The sequence below is a fragment of the Gordionus sp. m RMFG-2023 genome, chromosome 2 (assembly GCF_954871325.1).
Source record: "Gordionus sp. m RMFG-2023 chromosome 2, tfGorSpeb1-WG-v2, whole genome shotgun sequence".
In the NCBI taxonomy this organism is placed as follows: Eukaryota; Metazoa; Nematomorpha; class Gordioida; order Chordodea; family Parachordodidae; genus Gordionus; species Gordionus sp. m RMFG-2023.
Window position 1 is genome coordinate 13,387,130 of NC_088776.1, and position 24,276 is coordinate 13,411,405.

Consider the following 24,276-nt stretch of genomic DNA (forward strand, 5'->3'; position numbering starts at 1 on the left):
TAATAAACTTTTACATATTGCGTAAAAAAGAGTCTCCTAGCCAAATCACAACACTCAATTTAACTTGCACATCTAATTTAAAAGTATTGCTGTAATAAAATGCGAAAATTGAATAAATATTACCTTTAGAACAGTATTATTATTTTTCTTGTAAGGTCCACTTTAGGGAACTTTGGCCATGAACTATTAAGTTTAAATATAATTTTAAGTACTAATTATAAACGTCTCCAGGATCTTAATAATGATGTAATTGGATCCTAGTGTTATTTTATCTAAAACAACAACTCTCAATAGCTATATACAAATCAAATCTAGTCTCTATTTATGCAATGCCTATTATGAATTAACAAATTATTTTCAAAATTATTTTTTATCTTGTCTTAATTTTAGTTTAATTTTTTTTTAATTTACATCTTTTTTGAAATGTTTTTTTTCAATATGTTCTTAATATATTATATGATTTTTATGTAAAAATAGTTATAGAGATGTTTCCACTATATTACTTAAAATAAAAAAAAACATGTCAATATTGACCTGCCTGGGATATCAAATCGACACTTTCCTTGAAAGATGACAGAAACTTTTAATTTTATGGTAAATTCAGTATACGATATGATACGATAGATGTCAGATGATAAAATTGAGAGTGTAAATCCCTTTTATCATAGACCTCAATGGACGCTCTATCAATGTCTAAAAGTAATGTAATTTTTCTGCTAAATTCTAGATAACATGCAAATTGTGCTCGCTATACCTTTTTATGTTAATTTTTATGCCTTAATTATAAAACAGATATTCTTCCTAACCTTTACTATACTTCCATTGAGATTATTGATAATGGGATGTGTTTTTTTGCTTCTTTATCCTTCTGTATGTGTGGCTTATTGGTTTGGGTCAAAACAGAAAAGAAAATTCCAGAATAAAGATCCATCCAACTGTGTTATAACAAGAGAAATCCCTTTATCTGGATGGATATATTAGTAAATTTTATATAAATCATTTGCCAAATTTATAGTATATAATGTTTATTTTTGCTATTTTTTTAAAATAATAATAACTATTAAGCCATATGCTACCATGGCTGGACTTTTTAAATAGAACATTGCTATGGGCCTGTGGATTCCTCCATATTAAAATCATTGGTGAACCTTGTACTCAAACAAAAATTCTAGTTTGTGCTCCTCATTCAACTTTTGCTGATAGTATAGTAGTTATGTATCCACATCTTAAAACAATCGTTGCCAAAAAAGCTGCACAACATTTATTTGCTTTAGGAAGTAAATGATATTTAATATAAAGCTATAATTAAGTAATTTATAATTTAATATTTAATGAAAACTATTTAAGTTACTAGATCTTTATCATAATGATTCTGACAGCAATAAAATATTTGTTAGATAAGATTGAAGAAAAATATCTAAAGCAATCAGAGGTGTCCTTTTTTTAGCCAATAATCAAACCATTACAATATTGGCTCTTACCAAAAATAATAATGCATTGTATTATATTTACACTTATTGAAAACAAATATCAATTTTGATTTATCATTAATTTATAAAATTAAAGAAATAGAAAATAAAGATTAATCCTCTATTGTGTATATCATATTTGAATACACATACCATAAGAAAGGTATAAATTTTAATATAAAATTTTTTACAGTTCCTAATATGCAATTAAGCTCTAAATATATATTAATCAGTAAAAAACCTTTTATAAGTTCAACCAATTTCCTAAAAACACTAACTCAACTCAGAACAAATTTTGACAATACTTATATTAAAGATTGAAAAATAATTCTTCCTATACCACCTGTACCTATAATTTCAGAGTTTATAACAAGCTCACTTTCAATTGAAACTACTAAGAAAACATTATCTTGGAAGTATAAATACAACCCTCATATGCACTATATAAATTAATTATTCTGATTTCATCTACATCAAAACCCTTATATACCAACATGCCATCAAATAACTCATTGCCTTACACTCAAAGTAACAAACTTCTCAGGTATTAAACCACCTTCTCATCATTAGCATGAAAGGAATCTGCCAAACCTGTCACATACTTATTAATATAAAAAAAGATGACCATCTATACAAACATGGCCCTCCCTTGCTCTTGTTCTAATACACTTTGCACAAAACTAATAGAACCCCCAATCAATACCAAACACATACAAGTAAATAACAAATCACTAGAAGAATTTATATTTATTAAAAAAATACCAACAATAAAACACATCCTATCTAGTGTTAATTACCAAATCAATGACCATCTTACTAATTTATTTGATAATATTAACAAAGATTTGTCAAATTTAAATCATTGGAATAATCTCTTCACATTCCCTTTCAAATGCCTCTCAATCCCAAAAGATAACAAATTTATCAAACTACCTAACCTAATAAAAGACAGACTCAAAAATTTGGAAAAACACTATTAGAATATGTTAAAAATCCCAATAATTCTAATGAAAGTTTCAGTAATACCTGCAACAAAATTTCCAAAAAAATAAATGAAGGTGACATATGTGGTGCACAAAAATTAATCTCTTTACAAACAAAACTCGCCCCATCTAACAACGAGACCCTTAACAATCTAAAATCCCTTCATCCACATGCCTCTTATACTGGCTTACCAAACCCACCACTCAATATTCCCCCATTCATAATTATAAACGAAGATATTCGTGATACATTAAGTGAATTTAATAAATTTTCAGCAGCAGGCCCGGATGGCTATAGACCTTCTTACTTCCAAACATTTTAAAAATCTCATAATTCCAATATATTTTTTAACTCACTTACCACCTTCCTTAATAATATAACTACTAAAGATATTCCCACATTAGCTCATCAAATTATATTTGGAGCTAACTTGATAGCTTTTGAAAAACCTAATGGTGGCATCCACCCAATCGCAATCGTTTCATTTTTCAGACGCCTGATAGCTAAAATTATAGCAAAAAAATAAAATCCGATACTCATTCCCTGCTAAGCAAATGCCAATTAGGATGCGTAACTAAAGGAGGCCTAGATATAGGCTCTCACTGCCTACGAATCTACCTCCAACATCCACCAATAAACTCCGTTTTATGTAAAATTGATTTTAAGAATGCTTTCAATACAATCTCTCGTTCCTCGGCACTTGAATCTTTTTTCGATAATTTCCCTCAATACTCGTGCTTCATAGACATCTGCTATAACAATAGCACTCCCCTCATCTTGGTAGCGTTATATACTCTGAAGAGGGAGTACAACAGGGCAACCCCCTCGGCCCAATTCTTTTCTGCTTAGCTATCTATAATATGATGAATCTTAAATCTGATTTTGATCTCGACCTAAACCTATGGTACCTTGATGATGGCACCCTTTGCGGTAATCCACATTAAATAAGTAAAGCCCTTAACTACCTTGAAAGAAAATGCTCTAAAATAGGATTAGAATTAAATAAAACTGAAACTGAAATTTGCTTCCTCAACCCCGTGATTCCCTTAGATTTATTAAAGAATACACTATTATCGGAAAAGAAGATATCCAACTATTAGGCACCTCATTACTTAATATAATAATAATATATCCGAAAAAATTATCGATAAAACTTTTTCTGAGATGCAATACTAGGAGTAGTTTATCAACCACATTCCATCACACCAGCTTTTTTACTTATTAAAAAAGTGTTTATATCTTCACAAAATCTCACATATCTTCCACTCATCTTCCTCATTCACCTCCTCAAAATTTTTCATTCAACATAATATTCGCTTAAAGACCTTTATAGAAAGGATCCTCAACTTTTCATTATAGCCAAATTACCCGCCAAACTAAGTATCGACTTGATCCCCTTAGAACTTCTTTCCCTTTCTCTATATCAAATCGCCTACGCTCAATTCTGCGATCTCATTATTCATCGCTCCCCATGATGATCTTCTATCAGTAGCAATAGAAAGATGGAATCTCCTAACCCCAGACGGTTATACATTTTTATACCGAAATCTCTAACAAATCAATCATCGAACCCCTAATAAAAAAATTACAAAATAGTCTTAACCCTACTGAAATCAGCAATATACAACTATTACATAATAACGATAAATACGGCGGGCATGAATGGCTCGAAGCACTTCCAAGCCAAACTTTAGATAATCTCTTAACCAATGACCAACTAATAGTTACTATAGGCTTTAGACTTGGATGCTCGCTTACACATTCACACTCTTGCCACCAATGCAGCCTACCCATTCAACCTAACGCCAGATACGGTCTAAACTACACCCGCAGCCAAGGACGCCATTTCCGGCATAAAGCAATTAATAAAATCATACATAACGATTTTAATAAGGCTAAAATACCCAACCTCCTTGAACCTACCAACCTCTCATTACAAGACGGCCTCAGACCCGAGGGCTTAACCTGCACCCCCTGGTCCAATGGGAAATCCCTTATTTGGGATGCAACCTGCGTATCATCCTTTCCTTCATCAATTAATACAAACCCTCTTACTTGTTGGGGAAAATAAAAAAATTAATAAATATTCAAAATTAAATAACTTTATATTTCAGCCAATAGTCATTTCAACTAACTGCAATTTTTCAGTCTACATATATTTTTTTAAAAACTTTATCGCTAAAATTTTTTAGCATAACAAAAGAAAATCGTGAATCCTTATAAACAAAAACTTCAATTGGAAATTTTTAAACACAATTATACTTGCTTTTTAGGTACATTTTCATTATTAAATTAAGCTCTTTTAGAGCCTTCGATACTATTAATATATATTTTTATTTAGTAATTTTATATATTTTTATAGAGTTGTTTTAATATTTTAGTATTTTATCTTCTTATTTTAAAAATTATACCAATATCAATATTATCAAAATAAAATATTAAAAATACACATGATGTATAATAGATACACGTATATTTTATTTATTTCTATAGTTAATTTTGTCAAAAATGAAAGTCAGCTATCAATATAAAAATTCTAAAATACATAGTTTACAACTTTTAAATAGTTGCATTTTTTCCTTTTTTAAATTATGTCAATTCTCTTGTACAAATTTTTAGAACAGGAAATTAAAAATCCTATTAAATAAAGGTAAAAGAAATGTTTTATATATAAATAGATTGTTATATTCATTAATAGTGTTTAAAATTTAAATTTTAAGGTAAGTATCCAGATACATAATGCGCTCAAACTCAATATGAATTTAAGCTTTTTTGATTATTTTTTTTATATTATTAAATGTTCTTTATTTGCTATCCATAGTCAAAATGTACTGTATTCCATAATAGTTCTGATTCTAACCTTAGTGGTTCATTAGTTGAGGAAATTCTTGATTAAAGATCAGCAGATGTTGATTCTAGCGGAAATGCGTATTTCAACAATCAGTACCACTAATTTCAATTTTAAATTGTGTTATGATAATTGGTTTTGACTTTAAGTATCACTCGCCCAAAAGGGAGTATTGCTACAGCGAGATATATAATTTATAATTGCCAGTTTCCAACTGAAAAAGAATTCTAAAAGATGGAGTATGGGTTGATATAAGATCACATAAATTGTATCACCGTATAGTATTCCATATACTTGATATGATGCTAAATCTTGGTTAATGTATGGGCTAGATTTTGTAGCTTTAAAGGTGCCGGTAAAAGAACAGATGCCATTATTAACATTTAAAATTTCAATTGCATATACTCTGTAAATGTAACAAAATATGAGTGCTAGCGTAAAAAAACGAATATCAATTGACACCAAATATAAAGAAAAATCTAGCAAGGGACCGACAAGTCTTATTACGCACAAAGAAATAAGACAGGATATAGCACATTGGCTAAAATATAGTAAAAAGTCTCTATGCAAAAACCCTGGATGTAAATTGGTTACGGAAGTGATTTGTACCAAACTATGGTGTATCATTATGTTTTACTAAAAAAACGATTTTTTAAAATTATTTCATGAAAATTAATAAAATTATATTTCTTTATTTTGTAATAGGTTTGAATTTGAAAAATATGATACTTTTTACACGCATTGTGTATTTAAATACACACACTTAAATTTAGGGATGTACCGATATTTTTATCGGATCGATCGGGCCAATATTTTACTCATTTTAAAATATCGGTTATCGGCCAATATTATAAAATTTTCCGATCCGATCCTATATAAAATGGCATTTTTAACAAAAATAAAATGTTATAAAATTTTTTAAAAAAGTTATATCTAAAATCATTTATTTATATAAATAAAATCGAAATCCATTTTTATGTTAATTTTTAAAATAATAGTAATTAATTAATAAAAATTTGCCATATTGTTATTTTTTTGCGCATTCTGTTTATAAAAGTGGACAATAATCTCTTCAGAATCTGGTTTTAGTGAAGCTGGATATTGTCAGTTACCATCGCCGCAAGCTGACCTCTGATAAATTGGAAATTTTGGTATTTCTAAAAAGAAATCAATATTATTTTAAATATTTATTTCAAATTTCATAATATAGTTGTTTATTACATATTATAAAAGTGATTTAACAATGAAAATATTTTATATACTTTTAGAATTGCAATTGAAGTGAATATAAACTATAACTGATCATTATAATATATTTAAATGACATAAGTTATGGTATAGTTAAATTATAGATGTTACACTAATAAAAAGTATATTAAAAATTAAAACCATTGGTATCTTTACAGAATACTTAAATAGATATGATATTGGATCGGTAATCGGCTGATATCAATTCAATAGCCGGAATATCGGATCGGATCAACCTCCAAAAAGTGGTATCGGTACACCCGTACTGAAATTGTTTTTATGGTTTAAAAAAATTTTCTTTTAAAATTATTTTTAGTTTATTAAGAGCCCTTTAAAGACAAAAATAAGTTTTTTTTAAAAAATTATATCATTTATTGATATGTCGCGCAATAGAGGGTTCACAGCACCATTCTTTTTTTTATCAGTTAATATTTTTAATTATTTTATAAATTCATGTAATAATTTTGACTAAAATTTTATTTATAATTTGGGAAGGTTAATTATTTTTGTTGATATTCGATATAGGTAAAATTTAAAGTAGTGCATCTCTAAAATCAATGGCCATTTTTGGTTTTTCTACTTTAAATTCAAAATAAGCTAATTTTATTATTTTTTGTTTTGCCATTACAGGTATTTTGTATTCAGTAAAAGACATATAATGGTGTAATGGATTATTCTTACGTTATATTATAATTTCACGGGTTCACAGCACCATTCTTTTTTTTATCAGTTAATATTTTTATATAATTATTTTATAAATTCATGTAATAATTTTGACTAAAATTTTATTTATAATTTGGGAAGGTTAATTATTTTTGTTGATATTCGATATAGGTAAAATTTAAAATAGTGCATCTCTAAAATCAATGGCCATTTTTGGTTTTTCTACTTTAAATTCAAAATAAGCTAATTTTATTATTTTTTGTTTTGCCATTACAGGTATTTTGTATTCAGTAAAAGACATATAATGGTGTAGTGGATTATTCTTACGTTATATTATAATTTCACTTTGTAATCGGAAAAATTTATAAAGTTTCATTTGTTTCTCATAGTCTTTAATAATCAAATTATAACCCTTAATCTATTTAAATTCGTCCTATAAGTTTACTACTCATGAAGAACTTCTTTATACTACAGATGATAAAAAAATATTATTATCATATATAACAAAATATCGTTAAGATATCGGTAATTTAGAAAACTAGATATCATTAATTTAGAAAACTAACAGTCAATAGAGTATTAATCTTTTTTTCTTAAAAATAATTATATAATTACCTCTCTACTCAGCAGTCATTCGTCAGATGATCGTAGATTAACTTTAGAATAGTTTTAAAAGTTATCTGCAGAAGCCACTTAATGAATTCCCAGGATAAGTCTATCTCCGCTATTGATCTGGTTATCCTGCCGAACCAACTATTTTTATGTTAGAAATGATTTAAGGGATGGCTCCTCTGGGGATACTTTGACGAGTGCTTGATATATAGGATTGTTTGGGGCTTGCCTAAAAATATGGCCTACTAGTTCAATTTTCCTATATTCTATCATTCTATATAATGGGAGTGTGTCGCATTTGGCCCATGTGTTTTGTTCAAAGGTAAGAAAGTTTTCGTGATAGATCTTAGACATTTGTTAATAAATATTTTTGTCTTTTTGTAATCCTATTTTGTATCGTTACATGTATCAGTACCATAATCTAGGAAAGCGAGTATTAGAATTTTAAAAAGTCGGATCTTTAGCAGAATAGATATTTGGTTGGATAGCCATATTTTCATAAAGGACCTATATTTGGGTTTGGTTTTATTTAATTAACCATTAAATTTTGTTTGGTCTTTCCTTTCCTATCTAGAATTACTCCTAGATAATTTAGTTGTTGTACTTCTGCAATCGTCTTCTCTTGTATCTTTAGGTTCAAGTGTTGTGGGGCGTAGAAATGAAGTCATCATCTTTGTTTTATCAATAATATTTTTAAACCAAAAAAACCAGCTTCTACGATAATACTGTCCATTAGGAATTGAAGATCTGGTATTGATTCCAATCAGGCAAAGGTCGTCAGGAAACGTAAGAATATTTAGATTTCCAATGGCCAACCATTTCGAGCATAATATTTTAACTTTTTTTATAATATAATTCGTATAAAATTAAATAGTAGAGGAGATAAAACTCATCTCTGTTTCAGTCCAATTTTTACAGGAATTTTCGAGTAGTTATTATAGATATTTTTTATAATTTTTAGCAAATATTTTTTTAACTCACTTCGAAATTTGAATTTTAACAATAGAATCCTAAAATAAGCATTATGCACACCTTACATAATTAGAATAACAATTGTATTTGTATCGAGATGCATTTCTAAAAATGTATCTATATGCGATGTATCTGTATAGAGAGAGATCCATTTGAAAAGTATCTTTTAACAACGGATAGTTATTTTAAATAATAAGTTAATTCAACATCAAAAAATTGGAAACAACACACTTTAAGGTAGCCCCCCCCCCCGATCCCATTTCCAATTTTATATTATTCCCTACTCTCTTCTATGCGACTACATATAGAAGTAAATATCTTCAGTTCATGTAACACTGGTGTTAATAATACTCAATTTATGACATTTAAAATTAAATGTATATTATTTCTAAAACCTTTTTAATGTAATTATATTCTTTTAAGTTGTCATTTAATTTACTCTTAAATTTTTTTTACAACACTTTAAGCTTTGGTTAGCTTCCTTCAGCCAATTTGGGTTGAGAGAGATGAATTGAATTCACGAAGAAATGCCATTCAAGGAATTATTAACCGAATGAATGACGGTGACAATGTTGGGACACTCAATCAATGGCCTCAAATATGTATATTCCCTGAAGGGACTTGTACTAATAGGAAAGCCCTTATATATTTCAAAAAAGGTTTAGTTTTTCTATTTATTTGTGACTTATAATAATTTACAATTTTTATAGGTGATATATGTAAAATGTTATTTTTATTGAAAATATAAAATTGTTGCACTGATATTAATGTCAATATCAGATTGGCACGAATATTGACCATTTGAAGAAAAAATCAGATTAACTATATATGTTAAAAATCAATCCCATAAAACAATTTATAAAATTCAGCCAAAATTAGGATTGGCCGAATTAAATTATTTGTTTTACATAGCGATTTAAATTAATTTGTTTTAAATCGCGATTTCAATCACCCCGATTTTAAAAAAAAACTATTTAAATCAAAATTTAAAATAGTGAAAGGATTTATATAAGCAAAATCTAAATTAAATAACTAAACTGCACCACTTGTTAGACAAAAAAGTTTATTTTCTATTTCAATTTTTGACATAGTAGAAAAATAACTGCTGATCCTAATCGCAATATTGAAAAATTATTTAATATTCTAAATATAAAACGAAACTAATATAAAAAATCTACAAATATTTTAAATTTTTTTTATTTCCTTAAAAAATGATAAATTTGTAAAATTAAGAAGAAATATATATTAAAAATCACACTACCCATCGACATTGTTATTAGAGTTTAATTGCTTAAATATAAAAAACTAATTTTCCTGCCTTTTCTGCTCCTAACCGAATCCTGAGCTTCGAGTGAACAACTCCAAAAGATGAGAATACCCTATCGGTTTAAGTTTATGATGAAGATGCAGTAAATAGTTCTTTTATTATTTTTAGAATATTTACATCCTTCCTCAAATTTTCAGGCCACCTACCTTTCAGGTCTACTTTATTACTATATTATCCGAAAACATAGTTTTAGTAAAGGTTCTGATCTTGCTTGAAACTTTACCAAGATAGATAAAATCTCAGTGTTTGGATACAGAAGTTCTCCATATTTCATTGCGTAAACGTGATAAAGTGCATTCGCCCTCTCAACGTTGTAGATACAACAAAGCTATGTTAGGTATTTCTCATTTCCATCTAATTGGATTTATATAGAGGGGGAAAAGATGAGAAGCCCTTTAAACGTTTTTGGGCAAGCTGCACATATTTGTACGCACAATAGTCCGAGGACTATTTTTTAAACATCTGTGGGCTGATTAAGAGGGAAATGACCAAAAATAGACAGCCCTATTTGCATTTGAAAGTAAAAATGACAGAGGAAGGTTTTTTAATTAACGTTTACAGAATCTTAAAATAAATATGATAATTAAATAATGAACTTGTATTCTTGTTGAAGGTATCTGAGTAGTTGAAGAAAGGAGACACTGAGTGACGATAGAGGGGATATTATTTTAGTGTTGGATTGCTTCCAATTTATGTTCAGGTCAGCCACATCTTTCAGTACTAGGTAAAACCAAAGTGTCTTATATCTACTGAACGACTTTCCTTAGCATGTGAAGAGCCATGTTAGAGCATCGTGGACTAAGTTGCAGTTGGGGTGTCCCAGTATATGAGCTAGGAATTGGATGCGTTTTTTCTTTAATAAGATGTGAATTGAGGTATGTTTCGATTGTTTCCATAATTTAACGTTTGATATTAGTTTGGGGTAGAAAACGCCTTTTATAATCCTTAAACACTTGTTAATAAACGGACATTTCCTGTTATCCGCTTAGGTTTCACAGCCGTATAACAGTATAGGGATCACAGTGGAGTTAGATTCGCAATCTTGTAAAGGTCGATATCTCCCCTGTCTTCCTAAATTTGAAGTACTTGTAGAAGTCTACCCAAGCTTTTTGTATCCTTAACTTGAGTTCTTCCTTGCAGCCCACTCTATTGTCTATGGTAATTCCGAGATATTTTATGGTGACTACCTTGATCACTTCCGATCCAATTACAATACTCTATGGAAGTGTGTGTCTAGCTAAAAGGATCATTGTCTATTTGTAATTAATTTCCAGCCCAACTTTCATACTTATAGATTTCAGTATGTGGATAAGATTATGTTTCTTCCAGGTTCTTGGTAATCATCCGCATAAGATATAATCCTGTTCTCTAGATGGTACATATTGTCTGGAACAGAGATGAGCTCCAGTAGATTAGCAGCATCTAAGGCATCTTTTAAAATTTTGTTCATTACGATGTTAAAGAGAATCGGGGAAAGGACACATCCTTGTTTAACTCCTTTCTTTATCCTGAAAGGCAGAGAGGTTTTGTTATTAATTCTGCACGAGGAGAGCAGATTGTTATAATGGTTCCTTAATATCTTAATTATGTTTGTATCAATCCAACCTCTGATATAATTTCCCAGAGAGCATCATGATTTACGTTATCAAACCTCGTTTAATAAAAGTAAAGAGAAAGAGTAGTTTATCTATCGCATTTTGGATAATAATTTTATGAGTAAGAAATGGCTGCATAATATTTTTACCTGAGCGATAAGCACAGATATATTTTACGAAAAGGTTTTGCGACGTTTGTAGAATACAAATCTTAAGGAGAACCATAAAGATCTTGGACAGTCGAAATGAGTGCTATTGCCCTATAGTCACAGAAATTAGTAGGGTTAGAGGTCTTCGGGAAATTGCAAAGGGTAGATAAATTCCAGTCCTTAGGTGTATCCCTGAAGACCAGATTTTATTAAAGATGATTAGCAGGAAGCGTGGTACAGCGTCTTATGTCGCTTTAAGATGTCCAGTAATGTTATCTGTGCCGGGAGCTTTGTGATTCTTGAGTTTCTTAAGAGAGTAAATCGGTTAGTGAAAATTGGGAGGTAGATTGTTGCTTATATAGTATCCTCGCTGGTTTCATTGATTTAAAAATATTCATGTAATGATCTATCAAAAGTGCCATCTGATCGTCCTGGTCAATTATAACATTATTGTTCTCCAATTGAATGGCAGGGGATTTTAAATTTACATAAATATTTAACCATAAGTGTCAAAAAGCCTATAACCTCTCATATCTGCATCAATCTCGTATACTTTCCTAACCGTGAATATTCTTCTATCACTCCTTAGTGATCTTTGAATAGTTTTTCAAAGTTCCCTGTCAAAGTGACCACTTGAATGGAGCTCCTCAAATTTTAGCATAGTCGTCATTGATATCCACTCATTTCTTACGAGAGGATTGTTACTTCCTAGAACCTTACTTGCTTCCTCTCTTAAAAATCGCCCAGCATTCTTCATCTGTTTTGGATCGGGATATATTTTCAAAACTTATTGTTCACAAAGTCTATGATCGAATAGCTCTCTAATCTCAGGTATTTGTAAATTGTTGATATTTTTTCTTCTAAGAATGTTTAGTTGATTAGATAAATTCCTAACCATGATCTTGGTTTTGATCATTCTATGGTCGAATAAATTAATATTCATCATACCCATTACATCTCCAGCCATGAACATTTGAAATGAAAAAATCAATCTGATTTATGATTTCCTCTTCTGAAGGTGAAGGTATTTGCCTCTCCATGAGAGTAAAAGGTGTTTTCAATTTTGAGATTATTGCTACCACATAAATCAAATATTTTCCTACTGTCATCTCCATTAGGTTATGCGAGGGCTGCATTACCAATAATGTTCCTTCTTTTATAGATTTCCTCTAATCTAATCCTGGTGTTTAAATCACCCATCAAAATTATATTATACCTCCTAGGTAAGGCATTAATTACGTTTTTTAGATCGTCTAAAAAAAGATAATCTATTTATCAATATAGATTATATATTCTTTTATTTATCAGAAATCCAATGCCAGTCCAACTATTTAAAGTAGTACAAGAGCAATATAAAATGAAGTGATTGAAAGTTGCTGTGATGTTACCATGACTATGGGTTTCTTGTAAAGCAATTATTTCCATTTCTCTTCTGTCATTAGTCTTAGTAGAATGGCGAGTTTATCCCGTAGACCATTTATATTTAGGGAAGATATAAGTAATTGTTCAGTTTGTACATAGGCCCCACTAGATTATACTAACTTGAGTTCGAGGAGATTTTATAAAGATCCAGGTGACGTAATAGGAATTTTATTTGGTTTAACTTGAAGATTTGGAAAGTACCTTGCATAATTAATTGTTTAAACGAACGTTTTATAACGTAAATCATGATGCTCTCTGGGAAATACTATTAGAGGTTGGAGTTGATACAAACATAATTAAGATATTAAGGAACTATTATAACAATCTGCTCATCTCGTTTAATAACAAAGCCTCTCCCCGCCTTTCAGGATAAAGAAAGGAGTTAAACAAGGATGTGTCATTTCTCCTATTCTCTTTAACATAGTAATGAACAAAATTTTAAAAGATACCTTAGATGCTGCTAATCTACTGGAACTCAACTCATTTCCAGACAATAGGTACCATCTAGAGAACAGGATATGCGGATGATATAGTGATTATTACCAAGAACCTAGAAGAAACTTGTAATTTTATCCACTTACTGAAATCTGTAAATATGAAAGTTGGGCTGGAAATTAATTTCAAAAAGACCATGGTCCTTTTAGCTAGACACACACCTCACATAGAGAGTATTGTAATTGGATCTGAAGTGATCAAGGTAGTCACCAAAATAAAATATCTCGGAATTACCATGGACAATAGAGTGGGCTGCAAGGAAGAAATCAAGTTAAGGATACAAAAAGCTAGAGTAGACTTCTACAAGTACTTCAAGCTTTGGAAGACAAAGGAGATACCGGCCTTTACAAGATTACGAATCTAACTCCACTGTGATCCCTATACTGTTATACGGCTGTGAAACATGGGAAGCGGATAACGGGAAATGTCAGACGTTTATTAACAAGTGCTTAAGGATTATAAAAGGCGTTTTCTACCCCAAACTAATATCAAACGTTAAATTATGGAAACAATCGAAACATACCTCACCCACATCATATTAAAGAAAATTCGCATCCAATTCCTAGCTCATATACTGGGACACCCTAACTTCAACTTAGTCCACGATGCTTTAACATGGCTCTTCACTTGCTAAAGAAAGTCGTTCAGTAGATATAAGACACTTTGGTTTTACCTAGTACTGAAAGAGGTGGCTGACCTTTAAATTGGAAACAATTCACAAAATTAAATAACTATAAAAATTCTTTTGCGTCACTCTACTCTCTCCCCTCTTCAACTACTCAAAATACCTCCAACAGGAATACAGGTTCATTACTAATTATCATGTTTATTTTAACTCAGACTCTATAAACGCTAAACTTAACAAATCTTACCCTGTTTCTTTTACTTTTAAATGCAAATAGGGCTGTAGGTATGTGTCTGGGTGTCTATTTTTGGTCCTTTCCCTCTTAATCAGCCTACAGACGTTTGAACAATTCCTCGGACTATTTTGACAAGTACATGCGGCTTGCCCACAAACGTGTAAAGGGCTTATCATCTTTTCCCCCTAATTTCTATATAAATCTAATTAGATGGAAATGAGAAATACCTAGCATATAACTATGAGAGGGCGAATGCGCTTTATCACATATCACGTAATTTGAAAGATATTTCGGGTTTAAATAGGATAAGAAGTGTGCAGGAGTTAAAGCTTGATTGTAACTTTTAGCAAAGAATGAAAGTTGATTACCTCTTATTTTTTATTAGCATGTAAGGTGGAATAGCAATAGCTAATTTTAGTTTGAAAAAATTAAATTTTATTTGGCATTTTTATTTGAATTAGAAAATTTTACAATAAATTTATTTTAGCAAACTATTGATAGTTAAATTTTTTAAAAAATAACTATATTATATATCATCGGCTCTTTGTATGAAAAAAATATCAAATTACAACATATCATTATTTAATTTTTCAACAATTTCTGACTTATTCTCTTGAGCATAGTCCTTTACTTGCAAGATAATATTAAACTGAAATTTAAAAAAAACGATATTTTACCATCTTAGTCCATAATTCTTTAATTAAAATTTGAATTATTTTTATTTGTTTGTAATCGCGATTTAAATCAAAAAATCACGATTTTTGCCAACCCTAGCCAAAATGATTTAAAATCCAGACGGAGCTTTCATTATTAACATTTATATTCTAACACCAATTTAAAATTAATAAATTTTTTAACCTGTAAATTTCTTTATTCAAATAAAACGATTTCAATCTACAAAGTTTTTTAATATACATATTTATATCTCTGTTAATTATATTTACGAAACATTTCTATATAAAAAACATATATGTATAAAAAAAATTATTTCTAAAATTGGACTATAAAATAAAGAAACTAAATAGAAGAAGGAAAAGGTTTGGAGTCATCCAAGGGAGGAATGAATGCTTAGGAAGTTAGAACGGCAGATTTCTAAAGAGATCCTTTGTCGTAGATAAAAACACCACTTCGTTGGTATCTCCCGCATTTATTGTTTTTTTCGAGGCTTTTTTTAATTTGGAAAACCTCGTCCCCAAAGATTCCCGGGTTGTAGGTAACTTTGGGCATACAAATAGTATTATGATTATAATTTTTTATATTTAAATATAATTTATTTTCTTTTTACTTTTTTGTTATTCAAATATAAATATAGTTTTGAAATAAAATGCTTGCAAATTAGTCTTTTTTATATATAGAGAATTAAATTGATTTATATGGTTGGGTTGCATTGCCTTATAAAAATATAAGACCCTTATAAATCAATGTAGATGATGCAGCCCTAAACATAAATAATAAATTCATACATAACCAGAAAGTGATTTAACATAATATTCATTTATCTGTTAAATTTAGGAGCTTTTTATCCAGGATTTCCTGTTCAGCCTGTTTGTATTAGATATCCCAATGATTTTGTAAGATTTTTTTTATGGAATAAATGTATACTTACTATTATTTATTTTTATTAATAGGATTGCTTAACCTGGACATGGGATGGCCCTAACACGTAATAATACACCTTAATTTTATATCTGCCTTTTTTTAGTCATATTTAAACATATAGTTACCTTTTAGAATACAAATTAGACAACGAGTGACTAAAAAAATTTAAAATTTAATTAGGCTTCTCGTTATATGGTGGTCGCTGTGTCAACCATATTTGAAAATCGAAATTGAAGTAAACCACATATACAAATAAATTTTACAAAATAAATATTCAAACTAATCTATAATTCAAAAGTATTTGCCTGTCTACCATCCAAATGAATCTGAGAAAAAAGATGGGTCCCTATTCGCAGAAAATGTTAGGACACTCATGGCTAGGTAAAAATGGTCAGATTTACAAAAAATAATTGAAATATTCTCTGTACGAAACCTTTTTTTAAAATCGATATTTCATATTATTATATTTTTGGGGTGGGGGGGGGGGGGGTAATAATTTTAGGAAAATATGGAAAGAAATTATTTTATAATATTAAAGCTTTCATCAATAAATGTTATTTATTTTATTTTTTGATTTTAGGGTTATTACTAATTAAGGTTGCCAAAATATCTCAAAAATAGACAACATTTATTGATAAAAGTCTTTTTATTATGAAATAAATAGTAGAGTTCAAATATCATTAAAATAATTTTAATCTTGATTAATTAAGTTTAAAATGTCAAAATATTTTATGGAATAATTATCATTTATTACAAAAAAGATTTTTATTATTTGGAAAAAGACACATTAGTATATTGTGGTCATATTCTTATTACTATTATCAAGAAATTTAATTTAATTAACTTTTAATTCCTTGTTTAATTAAACCTCTAGATGTGAATTTCTTCCACTTTATTCCTAACAGAGTGCTGTAACTGACTAGACCCGGTTCTAATTTTTTACTAAGGTCATCCGGTCCGGGTTTTTTATATCCAGAATATATCCTATGGAAAAATATCAAATAAAATAGAGTAGCGTGGTTAAACGGCTCGATTTTTAAAAACGGCTAACCCGATATTTTATCCAAAAATATTACGCGAGTTTGGATATTTTGCTCATAGATGGCAGAAAGGTTTGGACGTCTATTAGTGAAATCTTGAAGCTTGTTTAATTTTTTTGGCAAAAATATTGGATTAGCCATTTTTAGAAATCGAGCCGTTTAACAAAACTAACGAGGAGCTAGCTTCATGATTTTCTTATTATAGCAATAAAAACAAAAACTAGAAAATGGAAAAATATTATGGTAGCACGTCATTTTATCTATGAAATTATGAGGACAATAAAAGTTATCAGAATATTTTTTCCTATTCTCTATTATACGCACCTAGCATCTCCACTTTTTACAAGCTCAGCCCGTTAATTTTTTTGCCTGGCCTAGCGCAAATAAAAAAAATTTAGACGTTATCCAGACCAAGCATTGCAAATCTATTTCATAACCACTATAATTTAATCTAATAACCAATGAGGCACGAGTAATTTGTTATACCTTGTTCAAAATTGGATCTATATTTTCAAAAAAAATGAGACTGAGTAATAGTTTTAGTGAAAAACTAGGTTTAACCAGATAAAAATAACGCGATTGCCCAACTAACTATCTTAGATCTCCTCGCCATTGTATTAGCCCTTTATGGAATTTCACCAAAAAGTTTTAACTAAGAATCATTCAAACAATATCATAGGAGTTTGCGTGAGATTGAGTTAAAATGGTAATATAAGAAGGTGAGACTACATTTAGAGGTTTCACAGTAATTATTTTTTAAAATATTACATTATTTTGAAATATTACATGAAAAAATTATCTCGTTTTGATTATATAAAATATATTAATTAACTAAAATAAATATAATTAAATTATTTATAATTAATAAATTGAAATTAATTTAATAATTTTATTTTATTCAAAATTTTGATAATAACAATTCGAAAAATTACAAAATATTATATATAATATGGGTCAATTCAATTACTATTATACTATTTATATAGGATATCAAATTGTGCGATGATTCAAAAATAAAATATTTATTATTCCTTTCTTCTAGGATTCAAAAAAATTTGCTGTTTTACCCTGCATTCACATTTAGTTTGAAATAGCAGCGAAGTATATAAAATATGCTGTGTTTTTATATAGTTCTCCGCGAATTCGCGTTAACTATGAATGAGGAATTATTCTGTATTAACGATAAATCTTGATAGATTGCCATTTAAAAATTAAACTTGGTTTCCGATCCTCAATGAATTATATTTTAAAGAAAAATCAGGTGCCGGATTCCTCTCAAAAACAAGATTTTAAAATTGCATTTGATAAATAAACTATATGAAGGTGCACACGTGACTATAATATCTTATTATAAATATTAATCTTACTTCTAATATCACGCTTACGCAAACTATGAGAGTCAACCTTCCCCTCTTTATTTGCGTTGTTAAAAAGCTGGATTCGGGTCGATTTTAAAAAACGGCCCGATTAAGATTTTAATTGAAATATTATGTGAGCCTCGAGATTTGGCAAATAAATGTCCAAACATTCTACCATATATGAGCAGAATCTCCACGCTTACTAATATTATTTTGATTACAATCTTAATGGGACCTTTTTAGAAATTAGTCTGGATTTTTAACAATACCACTTACTCTTGGCTTTAACAATATCTAATATCATTATACAGTCATTTTTTAAAAAATCTTAATTTACAAATAATATAGACATTTGAAGATTCCTAAAAGCAACTCGACTTACGAAGATTGCAAGAATGCTTGGAAAATTAACGAAGCAGTGCAAAAATTTCAAACTATACACAAAGCCAAAGAGCCTTCTAAATTATTGAATTCGCTTAATTTCCTGTGTGCAACATTATTAATTAAGTTCATATTTTTGCTACTCTTTTATTAATATGAATGAGATTCAGATTCATGAGTTTTGAAGATGGGAAAGAAAAAAAATACAAATAATATCAATAGAAGTTTAAAACTGGACTAAAAATGGTTCCAATTCTGAATATATTTTTAAAAAATGGTTACAGTTCTCAGAAATAAATTACAACATTTTGAACAATGGTAGTAGAACCTTTGCTAGAACCGGTTCCTAAGAATTTTAAAATGGGTTTTCGTTCATGTTATTAGAAAAAAGGGGGTTCCGGTTCTAAACGCTGATCATGTGATGCAATAATATTTTGAATAGGAAACAATTTTATTTAAATGTAATTTTCTTTTGAATCGCGATTCAAAATTCGATATTATGACACAGCATAATACAGATAAAAATATTCAAATAAATAATTTTTCAAATTTTAATGATATTGCTAGTTATTTATATATTTAACAATAAATTTTTACATACTTTCTCCTTATTTATTCAATACTAGCTATTACAAGACAAAAAATTACACCCAACAAAATTCGACAAATAACTCAAGTGGTCTTAACGAACCACTCATTCGTGATCGTGCCTTATTGGTGACTTCCAATTTTATCTCGTTTCTACAAAATGAATACCAAAAAGATCAAAAACTAAATAAAATATTATCCAAAGAAGAATCCAAATACTTTCAGAATCTAAGTCAATTAGTCAAACCTGGCCAAAGTCACAATACTAATCAAAACAACAATGTGCCTATTATATCCGTGGATGTAACTATATTTTAATTTTTTAATATTTATTATTTTTATTTTTTTTTTCGACAAAATCATTAGTTAACTGCTGATCTATTGCTATAAAATATTTTTGAAAAATGGTTTGAAAATATCTTTAACTGATCATGAAGATAATTTAAAAACTAGGATAAAATTATTCCCATTAAAAGATTTGATTTTTATCAGTTGTTAAATTGTTAATGATTTCATCTTGGCAAACGTTAATATTTTAAAGATCTTTTGTAATATACTTTTCTTATGATATTTTAATCAAAGCTCGAAAATCATACACCCGAAGAACGTATTGACGTGAAGAAAGTTGCAAACCTGTTTTATATTATTAACCATTATGAAGTAATATAAAATATTTTACAAGTAGAATATCGAATATATTAAAGGCAACTCAATTAAAAGCTAATAATATAAAAAGTGTTCTTGATGAATGCAACTTGGAAAGTAATTTGTTCGATGATATATTTGTTGAGAGGATTATAAGTGTTCCTACTTTGAAAGGTATTTTAAAAATATTATCATTTTTCTATCAAATTAATAAATAGATTTATTAAACAAATACCTTACCAAAACTTTGACGAAACACGATGAATCCATGTCCAATATGTTTTACTTCGATGGTTTGAACAAGAAAACGAATTAAACTATAAATAGCTCATATATTTTTTTATATTTGATTTACATAAAAAAAGAAGTCATCCTAATTTATTCGCAAATTTCTAAAAAAAAAAAATTTTAAATATTTGTTGACAGAATTTATTATCAAAATATTTTAGATATTCAAATTTAATATATTTATAGGTTTTAATAAATACTCAATTTTGAATTAATTATTAAGCTTCCTTTACAATTTTTATATCCCATATTTTACAAGAGATTAATAATTTTAATTAAAAATAAACAAAAAAATTTTTATTGAAAAAACTTAAATTTAAACATTTTAAAAAAATATAGATTTTGGTGATAAGAATAAATATAAAACATCTATTTATAGTGCCTAAATATTTTAATTTGAGAAAAGGGTATAAGAATAGAGCTTCGATTAGTGTTGCGTAATAGGCTAATTTTAGGTGAAAAATCGGCTAATTAGGCTTAGATATGAAATCGGTTAAAACTTAATTAGTCAAAAATTCTGCATCGGGTCCGTCAGCGTTCCATAAGATATGCCTAGCATTAATTATTATTTATTTATTTTATTTATATTTAATATTAATATTTTATTATTAACAATAACAACAAATAAACATATGATATGATTTAATATTTTATTTATTTGATGTTTTTTAATAAATAAATATGACATGCTGCTATTGTAATATTATTTTTGTTACAATTTATTAGTGATTTTCACGCCCAAAATTTTAAGCAAATAATATTTTTTGAAGTTCAAAGAGATTTTTGTACATATTTTGATTTGATAAGAATTTTAAAATCTTCCTAAATAATATTTTTTATCATTTTTGTAAATTATCTATTATTTTAAGTGTATTAAAAGAGGTGGTTTTTTCTAGATAAAAATTTTAAAAAATATTTATATTAAACTTTTTTATGTTATTTTGTATGTTCTTTTTAAGGATAATATTTTAATGTGACTTTTTTAGATGCAATTTAATGCCCAATTAATCAAACCAACAAATTAGAACTTTTATTAAAATAAAAGAATCTTGTCATCTATTTATTATTACAATTTACATTGCTTTAACGATTAATAATTGAATATCATAAAAACAATTTCATTTTTTAAACACAAAAATAATAATCAATTTTACATCTGAATATTAAATTAATCATTCTTTTTTTTCAATTTTAAAACCCACAATTCAATATTCAAATTTTTCTTTCATCCCTACTTTACAACACACCTTCCCTTAGATACCTTCATCTAGGGAACTTGATGTGATTCTCCTACAATCAATAACCTGCATGTCTCATTCTGTAACGTCATCGTCTCATTGCTGACCGTTATGTCTTGGTTGGGACAATATTTCATCAGATGATCTCCCCCACAAGTCTAACCCTGCCTGGGTCTAGGCCGATCATATGGATGTATCATTGTTTTGATCATATCTCCCTGGTGTTTCCATTCTCATATCGTTCAACATTTCTCCATATAGCCTTGTTGCCTCTTCTCTGGCCAATCTTAGCCAGTTTCTTGAGATTATAGGTCCATCTATTGGCCTTATATATATACTCACGATGAAATTTCATACTCGTATATATGTAGCCATCTAAAAATAAAATTACTATGCATATAACCTTATTCCTTCCTTTCTTTTATCCTATGTCTTATAGTCTTTTTCAACTTAATGATTTTTCTTAATAGCGTCCTTTAATAACATCAAATTTTGCTTTCATCCCAAAATTTTACTTTTTTATCACATCAAATTTTGTTTTCATCCCAAAATTTCATTTTTTAAATTACTTTCTACTCTCGGTCGTATTGTTTTACATGTCTCGGCCATGTACACCTAGCTGTCCTTCAATTTCTATCTCCACTTTCTTCCTATATTTTTTTTCATTACACCCTTCCCCCATTTAATAGGCCCATTGAACAACATTGCCCAGACAAGATTTCCTACTGGAATTTCTCAATATCTATTTATTCTCTCGGTATCACCTTTTCCTTTAGAAAATCTAATTCCGATCTCGTTTTTCTTCCTAAAAATATTTCAGCTAGAGATATTCTTTTCGACGCCTTCGTATTGTTGTATGCTAAGAACGACCACCATTTTCCTTCTCCATATTTTTCCTTTTTCAACCAACTTTTAACTATCGCTACCATGCTCTCAGCTTACCCATTGCTCCTTGGGTAATAGGGTGGTGAAAATAAATGCTTAATCTTTCATCTATCACAAAATTTATCAAATGCTTTACCTTTAAAAGCTGGATCTCCACTAAGATCTTCATGTATTTACATACAAAATCTTTTATCATATCCAAAGCTACTATCCATTTTGAAGCTGCATCTACCATTATAAAATATCATTTCTTCACGCATTCTAAAAAACTTACATGTATTCTTTTGCACGAAACGTCCGTAACTGGCCATTTATCTTTGTTTCCTGGAACATTAGTCCACATGTTACATATCAACCCTTGGCCACTTCTTCTATTTCGATTTTGGACCCCCAAATATATTCTCATGCCTTATTCTTCATTCTTTCTATGCCTTTGTGTCCGGTATGCACCGCTGCTAAAATCTTTTCTTATAACCAAACGATATCCTCTCATTAGACAATTGTCTTCTATGTTTAATTCATTCTTAACCTTTTAAAACGATTTGTCTTCGCTTTTCCATTCTATATCCTCTTTCAAACATGCTTTAATTCTCATTAATTCTTCATCTTGCTTGGATACCTTATCAACTAGTTAAAAAGTTATCGGCTTTTTTCTTGTATCTACCTTCAAAGATCTTATAATAATATTATTTACTTCATCTTCTGCGAAAAATTGCTCCAAACTACTAGTTCTGGGTTCTATTTTTTCATTTTCTGTTTCCTTTACAAACAACCTTGATAAAATATTTGGTAAACAATTTAGTTTACCCGCTCTGAACTTTATTTCAAAATAGAAACTCCCCGGGGTGAAATCATTAATTCTTTATTGTCCTTTTTAAACAAATACTATCAGATTGTGATCCATATATAATAGAAAGCTTCTTCCAAACAGATATTCTTTGCACTTGGTTAATCCAAACTTAACTGCTAAAGCTTCCTTTTCATTTGTTGAATAATTTCTTTCAGCTCTATTAAATTGTCTAGATAAGAATAAGATCGGTTTCTCAACATTCTCCGTTGCTTGTAATAACGTTCCTCCTATACCTTCATTGGATGCATCCATTGCTAATATAATATCTGAATCCTCGTTAAAACAGTTCAAAATATATTTATTTACCATTCTCATTTTAAGTATTTCAAAACTTTCTTTTTCCCATTCAAATTTTATATTTTTCTTTAACTTGTACAACGGTGTAGCTATTTACGCAAAATTTTGTATAAATCGATGATAATAATTTGTAGCTCCTAAAAAAACTTATAATTCTATCGTATTACTTGGTGCTCTGATGTTCATAATCTTATCTATTACATGTTCTAGGTACCTTACTTCCTTTACTCCAAAAACACTTTTTTTCATATTAGCTCTCAGATAATTTTCTATAATATCTAACACTTTAATTAATCTCGCATTATGTTCTTGTTCAGATATCAAAACATCATCTAAATAATACATGATACCACTTAATCCTTGGAACATAGCAGCCATCGTTCTTTGAAATATTGGAGCCGATACTTTCAACCCAAACGGCAATCGGCAGAATGCAAACAAACCTCCATGCGTTGTAATTTCA

At 28.8% G+C, this 24,276-nt stretch overlaps 1 protein-coding gene across 2 annotated transcripts; it reads left to right on the forward strand.

The window, feature by feature from the left end:
- The first annotated feature begins 574 nt into the window (after positions 1-574).
- LOC135925495 (lysophosphatidylcholine acyltransferase 1-like) lies at positions 575-20,690 on the forward strand. Of its 2 annotated transcripts, XM_065460854.1 has the most exons (13): positions 575-699; positions 793-980; positions 1,066-1,277; positions 9,264-9,455; positions 16,157-16,215; positions 16,273-16,307; positions 16,424-16,478; positions 16,542-16,624; positions 18,990-19,148; positions 19,649-19,913; positions 20,193-20,270; positions 20,315-20,429; positions 20,474-20,683. In XM_065460854.1, the coding sequence occupies exons 1-13, from the start codon at positions 625-627 to the stop codon at positions 20,569-20,571; spliced, it is 1,614 nt and encodes a 537-aa protein (XP_065316926.1). In that variant the 5' UTR covers positions 575-624; the 3' UTR covers positions 20,572-20,683. The 2 variants fall into 2 exon arrangements, with proteins under 2 accessions (XP_065316926.1, XP_065316927.1); XM_065460855.1 differs by lacking the exon at positions 18,990-19,148 and having other exon boundaries at positions 20,474-20,690.
- The last annotated feature ends 3,586 nt before the right edge of the window (positions 20,691-24,276 follow it).